The sequence below is a fragment of the Triplophysa rosa genome, linkage group LG9 (assembly GCF_024868665.1).
Source record: "Triplophysa rosa linkage group LG9, Trosa_1v2, whole genome shotgun sequence".
Taxonomy (NCBI): domain Eukaryota; kingdom Metazoa; phylum Chordata; class Actinopteri; order Cypriniformes; family Nemacheilidae; genus Triplophysa; species Triplophysa rosa.
The window spans coordinates 2388586-2408851 of NC_079898.1; the positions used below are offsets into that span (position 1 = coordinate 2388586).

The 20266-nt window shown below is 43.2% G+C and overlaps 1 protein-coding gene across 3 annotated transcripts in view; it reads left to right on the forward strand.

Annotated features, from left to right (window-relative positions):
* The window catches only part of abcc2 (ATP-binding cassette, sub-family C (CFTR/MRP), member 2), a 113073-nt gene that overhangs the window by 73797 nt on the left and 19010 nt on the right, over positions 1-20266 (forward strand). For all 3 annotated transcript variants that reach the window (XM_057342726.1, XM_057342727.1, XM_057342728.1), the window contains 9 exons: positions 5422-5506; positions 5696-5762; positions 5931-6057; positions 6142-6318; positions 6582-6749; positions 12248-12431; positions 19508-19658; positions 19822-19915; positions 19997-20216. In XM_057342726.1, coding sequence (XP_057198709.1) covers positions 5422-5506; positions 5696-5762; positions 5931-6057; positions 6142-6318; positions 6582-6749; positions 12248-12431; positions 19508-19658; positions 19822-19915; positions 19997-20216 — 1273 coding nt within the window. The remainder of the gene's footprint in view (positions 1-5421; positions 5507-5695; positions 5763-5930; positions 6058-6141; positions 6319-6581; positions 6750-12247; positions 12432-19507; positions 19659-19821; positions 19916-19996; positions 20217-20266) is intronic.

Consider the following 20266-nt stretch of genomic DNA (forward strand, 5'->3'; position numbering starts at 1 on the left):
TGTGTCGAGCCGACAGATGGGGTTCGTCCCTGAGAACCAAATCGCTTCCGACTTCTTAGAAAAGGCCAATAAAATTGGCGAATGAAATTTGCATGCCGGACTCCGCCCCCGGATATACGGGTATAAAAGGGAGACGGCGTGCCTCATTCATTCACCTTTTGTTCTTCGGAGCCTTCGCTCATGATCAACAGACTCGCTACAAGATAGCAACTACAAGACTGCCGGATTCTACGACGTGGTGCAGCGGACTGTCCCTTCCTGCGGCGACTTCCCCTGGGCATCTCGGCGGTTCCAGAAGTGTTCGAGTTTTTTTCTCTAAAAGAGCAAATTTGTGACCCTGGATCACAAAACCAGTCTTAAGTAGCACAGGAAAATTTTTAGTAAAAGACAAAAATACATTGTGTGGGTCAAAATTATCGATTTTTCTTTTATGCCAAAAATCATTAGGATATTAAGTAAAGATCATGTTCCATGAAGATATTTTGTAAATTTCCTACCTTAAATATATAAAAACTTTATTTTTGTGAGTGGATGGTCTGCCACAGTGCCCCTGATTAACAACTTCAAAGGCAATTTTCTCAATATTTTGATTTTTTTGCACTCTCAGATTCCAGAGTTTTAAACGGTTGTATCTCAGCCAGATATTGTCCTATTCTAACAACTCATACATCAATAGAGATTTCTTTCAGATTATGTAAAAATCTCAATTTTGAAAAATTGACCCATAAGACTGGTTTTGTTGTCCAGGGTCACATTTCTCCAGCGTGGCATGTCCCGCTGTTCTCGTTGGTGCAACACACTCATCGAGGAGGGGGACGGATGCGAGGTCTGCTTCCAGTACGCTGGGGCAGCCCTTGTGGATAAGTCCTGCCCGTACTGCGGGCCCTGGTCCTCTTCGACGCCTTCCGGTTTTGGTGCCCCCCACGCAGGCAGCCCCCCAGAAGAAGACATCGAAGAGGAGACCACCACCCTGTCAGCAGTCGTGGCGGAAGCCAAAGCAGCCCTCATGGGAAGACCCACAGGGAGATCGAGAATACCTTCGGGCCCGACCCAAGCCATTCCATCGCTGGTTGGTCGATCCGGGACAGTTCCTGCCCCGTCCCAACAGCCCACTTCTAAGAGTTTTTCTCTCTCTCTGGGTGTTTATCACAGCTGCTCTCACCCTCTACACGACGGTGTTCGGCAACTCGACATTGCGTCACGGCAAGACCCAATGTCGAGGATAATCAGCAGCCTAAGCACTCTCAATCGACGGTGCTTTGTGCTACATCATCGTCTGGGTATTATCACAGCCGCTCTCACCCTCTACACGACGGTGTTCGGCAACTCGACATTGCGTCACGGCGAGACCCAATGTCAAGGATAATCATCAGCCTAAGCACTCTCAATCGATGGTGCGTTGTGCTACATCATCGCCAGGCAGGTAAAACAGCAGAGCCAATCTCCTCTCCGGGCCCCCCCCCCCCACGGCGAGGGATCCGCACTGCCGGCCATCGAACCACCCCCCGGGAGGTCGATGAAGCAGAACATACCCTTAGCCTCCCTGGATCGGTCCCTGGGAGCCTGACAAGGCTTCCCGAACCGTCACGGTGACTACGGGATACAATCCGTCTCGGCTACGCGGTCCAACTCCCCAGACGCCCGCCCAAGTATCGGGGCATCCTCTCAAACCTCAGTCAGAGGCAAGGATGCTCCCGTGCTTCGGGCCGAGGTCGCCACCCCTCTGGAGAGGAAGCGATCGTGCTCGTCCCTCTAGCCGAGATGTTCAACGGGCTGTTCAACAGCCCATACTTCATCATCCCCAAAAAGGGGGGTTGCTAGATCTGCGTACCCTGAACAGGCACTTACTCAAGCTGCCGTTCAGGATGCTCACGCAGAAGCGCATCCTGGCATCTATCAGATGTGAAGATTGGTTCATGGCAATCGACCTGAAGGACGCTTACTTTCATGTCTCGATTCTTCCTCGTCATTGCCCGTTCCTACGGTTCGCTACTACAGAGTCCTCCCTTTCGGTCTGTCCCTGTCCCCATGAGTCTTCACGAAGATCGTGGAAGCCGCCCTCACTCCCCTCAGGGAGAGAGGTGTGCGGGTAATAAACTATCTCGACGACTGGCTCATTTGACACACTCGCGAGATCTGTTATGTACACACAGGGACCTAGTGCTTCAGCACCTAGATCGATTGGGGCCACAGGTCAACCGAGAAAAGAGCAAGCTCTCCCCTGTGCAGAGCATCCTCTTTCTTGGTATGGAACTCTGTCTCCATTACAGCGCGACTGACTACAGAGCGCGCTCAGTCAATGTTGAACTGCCTGGAATATTTCAAGCAGTCAGCGGTCCCCCTGAAACAAATTCAGAGGCTCCTGGGCACATGGCATCCTCGGCGGTGGTGATACCCCTCGGGTTGATGCACAAGAGACCGCTCCAACACTGGCTACAGAGTCGAGTTCCCTGGAGAGCGTGGCACACCGGCAGCAGGCGGATGGTGATTACACCTCTCTGCCGACGCACCCTAACCCCTTGGTCTTCAATGACCTTTCTACGGACGGGGCTCCCTCTCAGACAGGTCACAAGGCGCGTCGTGGTGACGACAGACGCCTCCCTGCAGGGTTGAGGTGCCGTGTGCAATGGGCACGCAGTGTCGGGGCGATGGACGGGCCCCCGCCTGCGCAGGCATATCAACTGCCTAGAGTTATTGGATGTGCTACTTGCACTGAAGGGGCTACAACCTCTCGTGCAGGACAAGCACGTGCTGGTCCGGTCGTACAGCACAACTTCCGTAGTGTTTATAAACCGCCAGGGTGGCGTTCGCTCACGGCAGCTAACACGACTAGCCCGACGCCTCCTCCTGTGGAGTCCGCAGGTGAGCAGATCACTGCGAGCCACACATATCCCAGGTGACCTGAACCAGACAGCCGATGCGCTCTCTCGTCAGTTGACGCCTCACGGAGAGTGGCGACTCCACCCCCGCGCAGTCCAGCTCATTGAGCACAGTTCGGGCGGGCTCAGGTAGACCTGTTCGCCTCCTTGGACACCACCCATTGCCCGCTAGGGTACGCCCGTCCGAGGCCCCCCTCGGCACGGATATTCTAGCGCACAGCTGGCCATGGGACAAGCGGAAGTACGCCCTCCCCCCAGTGAGCCTCATTGCACAGACCCTGTGCAAGGTCAGGGAAGAGGAGCATCAAGTGTACTAGTTGCGCCATACTGGCCCAACCGGACTTGGTTCTCTGAGCTAATGCTCTTGACGACAGCTCCCCCTGGCCGATTCCCCTGATGAAGGACCTGCTTTCCCAGGGGAAGGGCACGTTATGGCATCCCAGGCCAGACCTCTGGAACCTCCATGTCTGGCCCCTGGACGGGACGAGGATATCCTGAGTGGCCTACCCCCTGCGGCGGTTAAGACCATCACTCAGGCTAGGGCCCTGGCTACGCCTGTAAGTGGTGCCTCTTCTCATCCTGGTGCTCTTCTCGAAGAGAAGACCCGCAGAGTTGCTCGATCGGGAACGTGCTGTCCTTCCAGAGACTCGAGAGTAATCTCACCCCTTCCACACTGAACGTGTATGTAGCCGCTATTGCCCCTCATCACGACCCAGTTGCTGGTAAGTCTCTAGAACAGCACAACCTGATCATTTGGTTCCTAAGGGGTGCGGGAAGGCTACCGCCTCACCTGCGCTCCGTACCCTCTTGCGACCTTGATGCGGTCCTGGAGCCCCTCGGAGATGCCGCTCTTTCTCACCTCACGATGAAGACGGCTCTCCAGATGGCACTCAAGAGGGTAGCGGACCTACAAGCATTCTCCGTGTCCACAGATTGCCTAGAACTCGGGCCCGGTGATTCTCACGCTATCCTGAGACACTGGCCCGGCTACGTGCCCAAAGTTCCCACCACTCCCCCTAGACACCAGGTGGTGAACTTACAGGTGCTCCCCACTGGGGAGGAAGACCCAACCCCATCCACGTTGTGTCCAGTACGTGCATTGCGCCTCTGCTTGGACCGCACGCAGAGCCGCAGGAGCTCTGAGCAGCTCTTTTCTGTTTTGGAGATCATCAGGGAGGGCTGTCTCAAACAGAAATTGGCGCACTGGATCATGGACGCCATCACTACAGCGTACCTGTCCTAAGATCGCCCGCGCCCACAGGGTGAGAGCTCTCTCCACACGGAGTATAGCCTCCTCGTGGGCACTGGCTCGAGGCACCTCTCTGGCAGACATCTGCAGAGCTGCGGGTTGGGCTACACCCATCACCTTCGCGAGGTCCTACAGCCTCCGCGTAAAACCGGTATCAGCTCGAGTCTTGCAGGGCATCAGGCAAGACCGGCAGCCGGTAGGGTTTACGCCTATGACAGTACTTTCCCCCCCTTTCTTCTAGGGGGGTCGGCGTACTAAACTAGCCTCCCTTCTTCCCCCACTGGGTGAAGAACAGGCACTCCATCCATCACTAAGCATGCACCTCCTGCGGGCGGGCTGGGCAGAGCAGCCCTGCCCCTTAGGCCAAGTACCAACTGAGTTATCCACAACATAGCTCTAACCGGACCTAGTGCTACCGGACGTTGTAACCCCCCAGCAGGGCGGTTCCTTCTGATGTATCCTCATGATTGGTTCCCACCTTGGTAACCCATGACCTTCCCTAGGTGGACCTCCACCTTGCGGTTAACTCCTTCAGTCCACACTTTCCTCCCATGAGTTCTCCCCTAACGGTGAGACCATGTTGGTATCTCCACTAAACTCCTCCCTCCGGTAGGAAGTGGTCTCTGTAGCGCATCCCCCGCTTGAGGAAGTAGCGCTTACCCAGTGGCCTTACGGTACCGGGTGGCTTCTCGATGTTAGAGAAACAAGGCCGCCGCTTGTGAGGCCAAAGGCAAGGGACTTCCCACCTTTCAAGAAAAGCTCTGGGACCCCCTACCTACCCACTAGGTTACAATTTCGCGGTAGTGCTCACGGCTGACACGCCCAGGCCAGTCACCATCGCTTCACTAGAGATTGAGACAGGGCACAGTGTTGTGGCGTTTTCCATAGGAACCCCATCTGTCGGCTCAACACACCGTCGAGAGACCGACAGAAAGGGAACGTCTTTGTTACGGATGTAACCTCCGTTCCCTGATGGAGGGAACGAGACGTTGTGTCCTTCTTGCCACAACACGTGCTGCCCACTGCAGCAGTCGTGAGAGGTCTCAGGCTCCTCAGAACAAAGGTGAATAAAATAAGACTTTATACCTGGAGGTGTTGCAAACACAAACAGCAAAATGTGTAGGCTTTACAGAAAGGACTTTGTTACACGAAACTTCTGTGTTTGGGTTGTCTGTAAATGAAAATAATTTTTGTCTGCGTTCTAGATATTTTAAATCACTGCCAATAAGTGGGTTGGATTAGTTGTTGAACTGGTTTAAAAACAGCCCTTTTTTACTTTATTTGTGTGTTTAGACTACTGTATCTAAAAAAAGGCTAGAGAAATTTCTTGGTGGTGATGATCTGGACTCAATGGCTGTTTCACATGACAACACAAACAGTAAGAAAAGAGTGCACTGTTGAGACTTTTCTATAGCTATATGTACCTACTTCATTGTAAAGTGCTCAAATATCATGTTAATATCACGATTTTTCCTTATGGTATAACATACTGCATGGAACAAACTTAAGGTGCATAAGCAGTTCAGTTCATGAAATCTCAGTCAGTGATCAGATCTTCATGAATTAGGTGCTGCAGTGAGTATTTCTGAAGGCACGTTTGCCTGGGAGAGAGGAACAGATCCAGTTCTGAAGAAGTGAGTTTTACTACAGCAAGTAACACTTTTGGATACTCTTATTTAGCATATAATTATTCCTAGTTGCACACATTACTTCTACATTTAGATTTACCTGTCATCAGGTGTGTGTGCTAGGCTTTTAACATTATGATTATTCAGGCATATGACTATATGTCTGTCTTTCAGTGTATCTCTGGACATTAATGAAGGACATCTGGTGGCGGTGGTCGGGGCTGTGGGGTCGGGCAAGACGTCGCTGATATCAGCTCTGCTGGGAGAGATGAACAAAGTCAAGGGTCACATTAATCTCAAAGTAATCCAACAAACCTTGTACTGTATTTGCTGTGAAGTTACTTAAGTAAATTTGCTGATGTCTTGTAAACATGTGCTTGCTCAGGGATCTGTAGCGTATGTGCCACAGCAGGCGTGGATACAGAATGCGACTCTAAAAGACAACATTCTGTTTGGATCGGAGCTGGATGACAAACAGTACCAGTCCGTGGTGGATGCATGCGCCCTGCGACCAGACCTGGATCTCCTGCCAGGTGGAGATCAGACTGAGATTGGAGAAAAGGTAAAGCATGTTAAAAGAATGAATTGTGATGAACAAAAATGGCTTCTTGTTTAAGCCAATGTGTCATTGAAGACATTGTAATGAGGGGGACGAAATCTAACAGCCATATCAAGCAAGCGCTTTGGAAGCGTACAGCGAGGATGAGGAGGGCATGGGAGCGAGCAGAAAACATAACCAGTGACTCAAAAATTATCTAAAAATGAACCAATGAAAAGAACTGATTGCTATAGCAATGTTTCATTTTATCACATGCTGTGCCACAGGGTATCAATCTGAGCGGGGGACAGAAACAGAGAGTGAGTCTGGCCAGGGCGGCTTATAGCTGCGCAGATGTCTACCTGCTTGATGACCCGCTGTCTGCTGTAGACTCACATGTGGGAAAACATTTGTTTGAGAGGGTGATTGGACCAAGAGGACTGCTCAAAAATAAGGTAAGGAATTAAATGTAAGTAAACTGAATTTACGGTGTAAGTTTTGGTAACTATAGTGTAGGTATAAGGGAATAAAATATTAGTTTGGGTAAAAAAGGGGTAGCAACCATGTACAATCCACAAAGAACTGCATAATTAAACCTACATTACGGTGTAAGTTTGGGTAATTATAGTTTACCTATACGTGTAGGTATAAGGGAACACTATTTTAAGTTTGGGTAATAAAGGGGTAGCAACCAGATATAAGTGGGGACTGTTACCCTTTTGTTCCACGAAGTTACAGGGTAAGAACAATAAATATACACACAATCTGATATCCTTGACTCTGACACCTTTATTTAAATTATACATTTGCAATAATGTTTATTTATTGGATGCTTCCTCCTCCCTTATTTCAAAACAGATTAACAGCAATTGCCATAGGAGATGTTTAGGCTACAAGTTTTTTCTTTCTTTCCCCCCCACATAACCACAAGCAATTATTTTAGTAAAAATACTGTAGAATGCAGAAGTTCATGGTTCCTAAAAGTTGAAGGATCAAACAGCACATAACGTCAGTAATCCATACAAACCTGATGGATTCATTAATGTATGAAGCGAAACATTAAAAAACACCAGTACTTTGGCCTCCGACCAACTGTCACCAGCGCATGCATAAGAGGCATCGTGTAAAGCGCATTCTAAGTGCGATGAGAATATCACGCGAGAAATACCGTCCTTTATTCCTCCTCCACAACAACAAAAAAGTGCAAATAAGTGGCAAAACCCTGGATAATTACAAATCATTCATAATGACTTTTGCAAAACTACTGTAGGAGCACATATTCTAATATTACTTGGTATTGGCTACTTGACCTGCTAAGCTAAACAACCTTACTTTTTGGGGGAAAATGCCTACCTTTTTGTAATAATAAATAGGAATTATAGGCCAAGGTTTTTTTAAGCACGGGATGCATATTCTGTTATTACAGAATATATGATGGAAATTTATGAACAACTGAATGTTTAGCAAAAAGAAATGATTTTATTTAGAATTTCCAATGTAGGCTATACTTACCTTATTAAAGTGTATTAGACCAAACCCCCATCACACACACCCATTGCCCAACTTCACAATCACTTCTTTTCAGCTGTTCTCAGGATATGTAAATAATAAATAGATAATGAGACACTTGTATGTCAGTGCAAATATACTGTGTAATTTTTAAATATGGGTACTTTTCTCTGTAATTAATGGGCAAATAGCCCCTTTTTCTGTGTAGTTACAGGGTAAGTGTAACTCCTGCGGGCTGTAAATTGTAGTGGTGATTGTTACCTCCTTGTTCTATGTAGTTACAGGTTAAGTATAACATCTGCGGGCTGTAAAATGAAGTCAGATTTTTTACCCCCCTTTTTCTATGTATTTACAGGGTACAATGTACAATAAATATACACAAATCTATATCCTTCACTCTGCAGCATTTATTGTAAAAACTATTTATTTACATTATAACTTATAACACATTTACTATACTTTATTTAAATGAAATGTTCAATAGTGTTAAGCAAGAAGGTACAGTAGCTATTGTGATTAAGTCATGGCTTAAGGGTGCTAAAAATAACTGCTTGCAACCCCTTAAATCCTGTCTAATTCATGGTACAGCACAACCCTCAAGCATCTTATTGCTTTTATAAAAATATCACACAATAAAAATATTAGACAAAATTTGGATCAATTGATGAAGTAAATTTCATCAAATTCATGTAAATTCATGAAGTAAATTACTAAGCCTGCCCTTCGCTGGCCGACTGTGAACAGAAACAGCTATGACTGCTGCACCCAAGGATCATTCTGTGTTTTTTAATGAATCAAGGACTGGAACTAATCGTTATATAATTTTATATAACATTGATGACAACAAAGTAGCACGTTTGTATTTTCCTTGCTTTTTTATTGCTTGGCTTCTTCCTTTTGCTGTTCTTTTCCACTGAGGTTTTTGATGCTGAGGAGTTGATAAAATCTGATAGCTCTTGCTGTTCTGCAATATACAGAAAACAAATAAAAATACATTATTTTAAGGGGCTACTCCTTTATTTGACTTCAGTAAAATAATTTTACATGTCAATTACGATGGCATCATTAACTGTGTGTATTGTAGCTAACCTGTTGGCTGGTAGTGTTTTTAAAGAAGAGTTTTGATTCTGATGTCCTTATTTAGCTTGCTGATCCTCGGTGCCTCACTTACAGTTCGATTTCTTAATGCAGTGTTATCCTCTTTATTTAAAAAAAACGATTTCTCCACAGCCGTACAGAAACTTCCTGTTTTCATCGGTCCACCAGCAACACTGCTCCGTGCTTCACTGCTCCGTGTTGAATGCGTTTTCTTTATGCCAGTAGCAGACACAGAAATGACAAACAAGGTGTTGGAGTTTTTTAAATAAATGGTAACATTATATTTTCCCAAGTTTAATTTTATTCGTCAAATTCTATTAAATTTGAGTTTATTTAAATTAAATGTAATATTTTAAATACTAAAATGAAATTAAAATGTGTAAAAAAAAAAAAAAAACAATAAACTTTGATTTCAATTAAATAAAAGTTTACACGTAACCCTAGCTTTTTATTTTAATTATGATGCTAAGCATTTTACCTCAAGTAGAACGGGAAAACTCGCTAAATAAAGCGGTCAGTCCATAACAACATAAAGAACATAAAAACACTCCAGTTGGTAGGCTGGTTGTCCTGTTTACATCGTTTAAATTGAGGTAGAACAAACACATTTGCATGATAAAGTAAAAGTTGGTCCCTGGCTCAGTCTGTTTACAAGAACACCTGCTGAATAAAATTATGCTTCATGTTTCGCCTGTTTTTGCGCATTTCTTTAATTTCGTATGCCAAACAATGAAACCTTGGAAAAGAACTGACTGAGTTTTAATGTGTTTTAAAGCGGCCTTAACACACACGGTTTCAGCCAATCTCATATTAATCTTGAGTACTTCGTATCTTCGAAGAGTATTTAGTTTGATCACATTTATAAAAGATAGACATAGCTGTATGAGTATTTCCGAAATCATACGGCGCATGCGGGGGGGGAGGAGTAGGCTGAACTAAAGCATATTGCCAACAAAACACAGACATCAGTTTCACTCACCGCATTCGGTACATGTCCGGCATTTTTTAGCGCTGGGATGGCTCTATATATCAGTTTCAAACCATCTCCAAATCCAGCGTTATATCCACCGTTTATATAACATTCATCACCCAAATGCTGTGAACAAACAAACACATGAACTTCTCTCTCTCTCTCTCTCTCCTGCACACAAGTGAAAGTGACGTCTGCGCATGCTCCTTCTCCTGCCCTCCTTCGTGCCACGTGCTTTTCCGGGAGAATTGTCCAATAAGGGACTAAGAAATATTGTTACGAAACAGTTTTATATGTTCGAAAAAAACTTTACGAAACCTGTACGATCGCTGGGGGAGTGTATCGAACACAGAAATACTACGTAATATGCCCAACTCGTTTTTTGACAAGTTGACCATGTTAAGCATGAGAAGACAGCACATTTAACATTGTAAAGAAGTCAGAATGCATGACACACCGTTGCAGCACCCCTTTAAAGTTAATTGAACCCAATCCATGACCTTCCAGGGCATACAGCTGGGGTTCTTAAACTTTTTCATTCCGGGACACTTAGTTTATTTTATTTTATTTATTTATAAAGCACTCTTTAAACAACGGAACATTGTACCAAGGTGCTATACAATACACTACACAATAAAACATAAAAAAATCACATTAAAATAAACAGACACACAATCTCAACCCTCTACATTCGCAGAGGCAGTTCAGAGGAGATACATCTTCAGACGACTCTTAAAGGATGTTAGGGTAGGAGCATGTCTAATATGGAGTGGTATAGGCTATTCCATTTCTTGGGCGCTGCCACTGCAAAGGCTTATATTTAGTCCTTGGAATGCATAGTATTCTTAAGTCTGAGGATCTTAGAGATGGCTCGGTGGCTTATATACCTGGAGGAGGTCAGCTAAATAGGAGGGGGCAAGTCTGTTTGATCCTTTGTAGACTTAAACCAAAAGTTTAAAGTCAATTCTATCTTGGACTGGCAACCAGCCCTAGGAAGTCAAAATAGGGGAGATATGATTATATTTTTGGGTCCCTGTTAAAAGTCTAGCTGCAACATTTTGAACTAATTGCAACCTGTTTAGTGCTTTTCGTACAACGAATTACAGTGGTCTAAGTCAGGAGAGCACAAAAGCATGGATCAACTTCTCCAGATCTGATGGAGATAGAAATGATTTGACCTTAGCCAGTAATCTCAGATCAAAAAATGCTGACCTCACAACTGAATTTGTCTGTTTTTCAAACTTTTTTCAAACTTTAAGTCATTATCCACCAATACCCATAAATTTCTGACTTCTGGTCTACAGAAGGGGGTCAGCTCACCTAAATTAGGCATCTCGTGCAGAGCAGGTCCCCCAAACCAGACGAGCTCGGTGTTACTTCAACAGTTTCAAAGGTCAACGTTGATTTCAAATATTTCACACATTAAAACTTATCAAAATTAATAATGAATAATTAACATGATTTTTTGTGACCAAAAATCCTAAAATCAATCAAATAAAAATGTATCCTAGTCAAAATTTGCTGACAGATAGCCCAGACCTATATGGAACGCGTGCTTAAGCTAACTTTCTCCCATTGTTGTCTAGCATACTGTAGGTCATGCATACCATGTAATATTAAAATATTTACAGTATAAATATATATTTTTTAAATTACCCCTTACCCCTTTATTCCCCAAACTTTGCATATTGTCCCCCTTTACCTACTGATATGTAGCCTACTGTAGCGGTACATTATTGTAACAATTAGTTAATTATGCGGTACATTGCGGGTTGTTTTTAAATAAAGGTTTCAGAGTCAAGGATATCAGATTGTGTGTGTATTTATTGTTCTTACCCTGTAAATTTGTTTACTGCGTGTTTAGCGTCTCTCTAAAGGTAGCTTGGGCAAAAAATGAATGCTATAAGTCCTCACTTAGACTCAGAAACAGAAAGTTTTATACTTATTTTTTGGGGGGTAATTCTCTCTCTCTCTCTCTCTCTCTCTCTCTCTCTCTCTCTCTCTCTCTCTTGTTTTTTACTTTATTTATCCAGTACCATGGTGTGACAACTTCATACATTTTCTCTATTCCAATCAGATACTGGTGGGTGGAGTTTGTGTAAATAGCCTTGACCAACAAGGTTGTATAAATAGACATTAGTGTAAATAGACACTCAAAGTGTAAATAGACATTCCGATAAAAAAATAAGAATGGTTTTACATATTTTCTGTTAAAAACTATTATAAAATGAGTTTTAATGTTTTGAGTCCCACCCAAAAAATAAATCTCCTATAAGAAATGATTCAATTCGAGCACTGCATGTGTTCGCCAAACTGCAATAATGTTACGTTACATTTAGGTTAAGCGCTTTGATCAGTTTGATTTTTTCTTTGTAGACCCGTATCTTGGTTACACATGGAATTAGCTTCTTGCCGTATGTGGATGCAATCGTTGTGTTGGTGGATGGGGTTGTTTCTGAAGTAGGGTCCTACAACAGCCTTCGAGCCAGCAAAGGGGCCTTTTCTGAATTCCTGGACACGTATGCAAGAGAGGAAAGCATCAAAGCTGATGGCTCTAAAGGTTTGTCCGCCAGACACCATTTGCATTGCTTTACATAAGCCAGATAAACCAGATAGTCATTTTATTTCATGCAAAGATAATCATTGATCGTTAATCTCATATGAGTGTAATACGAGGATTAAGATGCCTTATGTGAAAGTTTGACCTAAAAAGGTGTGTTTTTAATTGAATTAATAAGTAATTAGGCATAGTGGAAAAACTTGAGGCTGTCTCTTATTGTAACGCCAAGATCTGTTTGAAGGCCTTCCTTTAGCTGCCTGGTTTGAACTTTCACTCTTCTGCTCCTTTCCAATCAAGTCGAGGTGTTGTTTTTTTCTCTTTGCCATAAAGCACTCTCGAGAAAAAAATCTTGTTTTGAGCCCATGCGTATATACAGTCAACATTATTCTTTCTAACCTACAGTATGAGCCTTATACCAGAGAGGCACGTTTCCCTTAATTCTTGCTAGTGTCAGAATAAAGTGATCATTTTACCATGTTCCTTATATGAAAAGTTACAGGCACACAAATAACCATATTTACAACTTACACAATGGCAGATGATTTCAAAAGTAGACTGAACTTTTACATTGAATTAATTAATCATTATTAATCGTTGACTTTCAGATTCTGCTTGATAGAAATATTCCACATTTCTTGATGGCTACATGTCATTGATTATATATACCACATGTAGAGATGCAGATTTTTCAATAGCAACCTCCCCCCCCCTCAATTGCATTACATTTTGTCTCCATTATTTGTAAGCTCTTAAAGAAGGAGCAGTTCTTCAGACAACTCCTTTTTTAACAGCTTGCCTGATTGCATGAGTCTGGGATTATATGTTTTGTTTTGTTTTGTTTTGTTTTGTTTTAGATTGTAGCCCCCACCGTTGTCCTCTGTTCAATGATTCTAAACTCCACACATACCTGTTAAACATTTACCTCACCCAAACCAGGTTTCCAAACACATGGGTAGTATCATCAGTTTTAACGTAATGTTTCATCTGCCGACGGAATATATACAGTATGATTGATCTCATTACTCTCCCGTACAAATAATTTTTGACTATTGAACATACAATAGTTAACTAGCACAGACACTGTCACTGGAAACCCAGTTAAGTTTGGTTCCTCACAAGGTTTTTATCTCTACGAGTTTTGCTTCATTTTAACGACGTGTACAACTAGCACTGACACTAGATTCATGCTGCATAGACAGTAAAGGTCTGTGCCATCTAGCGGAACCTAATTTCGCCTAAAAATCTCCACTAATACCTTTAGTAAGTTCACTAGGTGAGATATTTTGGACACTATACATTAAGGTACCCTTTGTAAAGCATTTATAAACTTGTTCTTTAATGATTAATAAGTTGTTTACAAATGCATTATAAAGCATTTATAACTGCGTGAATAAAAAGGGGGATTCTAACAAAATACCTGCCAAATAGTGAGCCATTTTAACTCACATGTTATAAATGCATAATAAATGTATTTATCATTATTTATTTTACTCGCAAGCAAATTCATTATTATCTTGTTGTTATTTGCAAAATAGGTTGTCAGACTGGAGAATGTAGGGTGTTATGTTGGTTTTTCTTATTATTGTACATTTCATATCATATGTCACTTTTCAAACCATGTTGCTTATCTGATCCTATTCCGTAGGTTTTACGGTGCCTTCCAGAATGCCTTCAGATCATGATGCTTATCCAAAGCCATTTTTTCTTGCTTACCAAGATAAATTCATCAAACTTTTGATCACTTTTTAACACTAAATGCACAACGGGTGACTAACTTGTTGGTTAAATTACTTCCAATAGTTAATCAAAACCAGAAAACATTTATTCATTTATTATTTATTGCAGAAACAGAATGCTGGCTCACAAGGCTACATCTCTGATGTGAATCATACATTTAGAGGTATTGACAGCCTATGAAAGTGCACTTTAAAGAAAAGTGGATGCCTGTGAAGTATTCGTTCACAACTTCAAAACACCTAACTTATTCAGAGTTATAAATGTTAGCAAACCATGAAAGTGTGCCTAAATATAGTGGATTCATGTGAACCATTTATTAATGAGTTATGAACATTTGTGACTGTGAGTAATCCAGGCAGAGAAGCGGATCCAAGTGCAGTTTTCATTTTAATGAAATAAACAAAGACAAACACAAACCAAGGTAATCCACAGAACGAAGGAGGCACAAAAACAAAGTGTAACCGAATCGTATTATTCTCTGGCTAGGTTTAGGTCACCCAAGGAATTCAATGAACAATGGAACACAGGTTCAATACCAGAGAGAAAATATTTAAGGCCAGAGACGTGGGTACAAATATAGAATATCTTTATTAAGTCCAAATTATTTAAATATCTAAAAAAAATAACTTTTAGTACCATTGCTAATTTGGACTGCTCAGGTACAAAACACACACAACTATAAAAGAAAAGACAATTGTGATTTGGGGGGGGGAGGTTGGGGGTAAGAGGCATGGTTTAGCTAACCAATGACAACACTAGAAAGAAAGTACTCAAACCAAATTCCTCACACACACTCACAGAAACAACAATAATAATAATTATAACAGCATTCAGTATAACCCCAAAATTATAAAATGTGCAACCTCCTCCAAATCCCCCCAAATCAACAAAAAGAAAAAAACAGACACATATAAAATTTATAAACAAAAGAACAATTACACATACGTTAGAAATTAAATATCAATTCAACATAATAGAAGAAAATACAACGAAAACAATGGCCTTATCTCACGAGCTCACCTCTCATTACACTGCTCATACAGTAAAAGAGCAGGACCAGCGAGCAAAGCAGGAAATGCGCCACCATGCAACGTGAGGCAATGGCAATATAAACAAACAAAACAAAAATAAATAAATACACTAACACACAGGGCAGCCAATGGCGGCAGAGCATGCAAAAGTTTGTATTAGCGGGAATGCACAGCTAACAGCCTCGAAATGTTGGATTAAGAAGAGTGGAAAGCGGCAGCACAAGGAGCCTGCCTAAGCAAGGCACCGGAACAGCCTCAAAGTATTCTGTGGTCGTAAAAGTAAGATACAGCAGCACAAAGCCACAGCAGAGTGCCGCAAGTCCAATGACAGCGGCGTCAAGCAAACAAGGGCAAAACAGCAACGTAGTCGCGTCACATAGCGTTTGCTCCATAAGGTCATCAAACCCCATTTGCACATTCGTAGACCTGCCGGACACAAAGCAAAGTTTATAGTATTTGTTAAGCTTCAATAAAAGTAAAACACAACCCATTAATACTTACCGAATCAGATACTATAACCCACGCTATTCATGGCAGTTACTTCGGCAGCAGCATAACGTCTGAGGTTAACAGGAGAAATTGACAGCCAGGACTCAGCCACTAGTGGCAAACATACTGCGCTTCCTAATAACAGATTATATAAATTTTCACGCATAACGCATGAAACCAAAAGCTAAAAACTAACAGTATCCTACCTTCGGCGACAGCAGATGACATCACCGAGGTTCGGTATCAACAATGACGCACTTCCAGGTGGACAACTCTCACCCTTATATACCCTCAAGTTCCAGACCACAAATTAAAAATGAGTGGAATCACCTGGCCATCTAGGCACAGGTTATCCGCTCTGCTACACAAGCATGAAACAAAGACCGACCCCAAACAAAGGAAACACTAGGGCTTAAATACATAGAAACTAACAAGATAACAAGACACACCTGGAGAAACTAATTAACACTAAAACCTAGGGCTGCAACTAACGATTATTTTCATAATCGATTAGTTTGACGATTATTTTTTCAATTAATTGGATAAAATGTAATTTCATCTTTTGCAAGTAAATCAGATATGGGTAAAGTATACACAACTGAACTCATTAGCCTTCTCCCAAAATTTTGTGAATGTCTCCATAATTAACACACCTGGTGAGTTGATTCATGTGTGTCATATTAGAAGCAACTGACAATAGTCTCTCCCAAACATGGGAGCGAGGGGAGGGTCGGCCAATGAAAATATTTTTTTTGTGCCATGAAAAGTGAGATATTTGTCATTCAAATGTAGTGAAGTACAGTAAAAAGTAAACATAAAAAGTAATACTTAAGTACAAATACTCAAAAAGTGCATTTAAGTACAGTACTCAAATAAATGTACCTCGTTACCCACCTCTGAACTAAATAAACCACCAAATCAGGGTATTTAGCCTATTATGTACTTTGCAAAGTGCAAACGCCACAAATTGGGTTTTACTAATATAATCTTAAATTTTGTCATTTAAAACACCTCTCCCCTTTAAACTTTAAAACTGCGCAGCTTGAAGAGATGCATGCAGAACACGTCGGACTTTAAAACTGCGCACCTCGTGCTGCACGGAGAGACGCACGCACCGAGAGACACGTCTGACTTTAAAACTGCGCTACGTGCCGCACGGAGAGACGCATCCACGGAGAGACACGTCTGACTTTAAAACCGCGTACCTCGTGCTGCACGGAGAGACACTTGTGGCTTTCAAACTGCGCACCTCGTGCAGCACGGAGAGACAAGTGTGACTTTAAAACTGCGCATCTCGTGCAGCACGGAGAGACGCATCCACAGAGAACCACGTATGCATTTAAAACTGCGCAGCTCATGGTGCACGGAGAGACACATCTAAAACGGTCATTTTAAAAGGGAAGAAGACGTGCTTGATTTATAACTGCGCAGCTCGCAAGTGATGTCATAGACCAACTAATCGATAATGAAATTCGTTGACAACGAATTTCATTATCAATTATTATCGATTAGTTGTTGCAGCCCTACTAAAAACTACAAAGGACTACAAAACATGGCACAGAACAGGAAATAACAGAAAAGTTCACCAACAAAGGGGAAACTCGGACTGGGATCGTGACAGAGCCCCCCCTCTAAGGGCAGATTCCAGACGCCCCAAAACAGTCCAGGAGGGCAGAGGAGCGGAGGCGGAACAGGGGGTGGGATGGAGGGCCAGGCCCGTGAAGGGGAAAGGGAACTGGAGCAGAGGCTGACCTGGGCCATGGTCAGGTGGTCAGGGAGGCGCTGGCAGGGCTGGGAGGCACGGAGGCGCTGGCAGGGCTGGGAGGCACAGAGGCGCTGGCAGGGCTGGAGGGAAATCCCAAGCAGCCATCTTGACTGAGGCAGGGAACTCAGAAATGCTGGACGGGACCGGCACGAAGATCTCTGGAAGTCCGGATGAGACCGGCTTGGGGATCTCTGGAGCTGCCAGCTCGTCAATAGCCTCCGGAACGGGAGAGCAGTGCACAGCCCAGACACACCCCAATGCAGCAACCACCACCAGCGGGGCAGACTCCCAGGACAGGACCTCAGGAGCAGACACCTCCATGACCACCGGACTTGGGACCACCGGCTTGGCGGCCATGACGGCTGGAGACTCTGGCTTGGCGGCCATGACGGCTGGAGGCTCTGGCTTTGGCTTGGCGGCCATGATGGCTGGAGGCTCTGGCTTTGGCGGCCATGACGACTGGAGGCTCTGGCTTGGTGGCCATGATGGCTGGAGGCTCTGGCTTGGCGGCCATGATGGCTGGAGAATCTGGCTTGGCGGCCATCTTGCGAGTGGACTCTGGAGAAGCAGCCATCAGCACAGGGCTGGCCAGCATCAGTGTGGGACATGCAGGCTTCCACAACTGGCCTGATCCCATGACCCGCAGAGCCTGAGGTCTACTTCCCCCCACCAAAGAAATATTTAGGCGACGCTTCCTCCTCCTCCTCAGCCTCACCCACGGTGAAGTTAGAGCCACATGACAACAGTGCGTGGTCAATAAATTCAGCCAAGGACCCTCGCGGACAATAACAGGATATTATGCATTGATACTGATCATTAAGGCTGTCACAAAATAACTCCATTAATACACAGTCTGGATACTTTGAATAATGGGAATTGTCCAACAAAATTTGTACATGGTCCTCGAGGGAACTTTTACCTAGGCTGAGATGGGCTAATCGAACTGCTGGATCCATTGATGTGGTCTGTATTTCTGTGACGGTGAGTAATCCAGGCAGAGAAGCAGATATAAGTGCAGTTTTGATTTTAATGAAATAAACAAAGACAAACACAAACCAAGGTAATCCACAGAACGAAGGAGGCACAAAAACAAAGCATGAAACAAAGACCGACCCCAAACAAAGGAAACACCATGGCTTCAATACATAGAAACTAACAAGATAACAAGACACACCTGGAGGAACTAATTAACACTAAAAACTACAAAGGACTACAAAACATGGCACAGAACAGGAAGTATCAGAAAAGTTCACCAACACAGGGGAAACGCGGACTGGGATCGTGACAACATTAGTAACCTGTGAAAATGCAGCTTAATGTAAAGTGATCACCTGTATACCATTTAGTAATAAGTTATGAACATTAATAACCTGTGAAAATGAAATATACAATAATAAGAAAAACCAACATAACACCCTACATTCTCCAGTCTGACAACCTATTTTGCAAACAACATCAAGATAATCATGAATGTGCTTTCGAGTAAAGTAAATAATGAATAAATACATTTATAACATGTGGCTCACTATTTGGCAGGTATTTCGTTAGAATCCCCTTTTTATTCATGCAGTTATAACTGCTTTATAATGCATTTGTAAACGACTTATTTAGCATTAAAACACATTTATAAATGCTTTATAAAGGGTACCTTAATTTAAAGTCAAGCGTTACCAATATTTTTTTAATGCAGAAATGATGTTTCTTGTACTCAAATTGGGGAAAGTGGTATAGAAATAAATGTAAACGTTTTGATTTTTCCTTTAATTTCTTCCTTTGCTATGCCAATGTTTGATATATCAAAAATGTGTTAGAATCTTCAAAGTCTTACAGTAATAGGTGCTCCACGTTTTGGTGAAAATTGTAATTTGTTGTGAAGTGTGTAAACACATTCATTCAACAACGTTCCTGCTGGGTGGAGCTAAAGACTGTAATTTGTCCAGCACTTCCCGCTGCAAAAGAGAAATAACCGTATTGCAGAAACGCATTTGCAATGTACAAACACCACACACAGCAGAATGTTGGTAATCTGAATCAATAATGATCGTACGTTACAGCTCAGGACTCCTCGGGCTATGATGAGTTTGACACAGTTCCCGAGAGTTTGGAGCCACAGGCCGATGGCTCTCCTGAGGACATCATATCAAGCACGCTGAAAAGAGAAAACAGCTTACGCCACAGCCAGCGTCACGCTCAACAGAATGGAAGGTATGCCGTCATGCATTTCTCACCTGTAAAGAAGACAAGAGAATTGATTACAGACATACAGCACGATTCTAAAAGAAATGGCAAAGCACCTGAAATGCATCAAATTCTGAGGAGCGACATTTGTAATGGGCTTATATTTAATAAAACATGTTTTTACGATTAGACTAAGGAAAAACAGCTCGCTCACAGGCGGAAAAGACTCCAGCGATAAGAAGGGACGACGACTGATTGAGAAAGAGGCTATGGAGACAGGAAAAGTACGTCCAAACAATCTGTAGCATATTCTGAACCTCTTCTGTATGTCTTGTGGTCTCAGCTAATCTGTTGTTATGCTCCAGGTGAAGTTCTCAGTCTTTCTTCAGTATCTGAGGGCTATGGGCTGGGGTTATACCATCTGGAGCTTTCTGATCTACTTCGTTCAGAACGTGGCCTTTATCGGTCAAAACCTGTGGCTCAGTGACTGGACCAATGATGCTGTGGAATATCTGAACACAAGCTACCCGTCTCACGTTAGAGACACTAGAATAGGTGTCTTTGGAGCGCTGGGAATAGCACAAGGTACTTTTTAATCATAAGTCATAAGTCGAACAGGTATATTTGTAGAAATA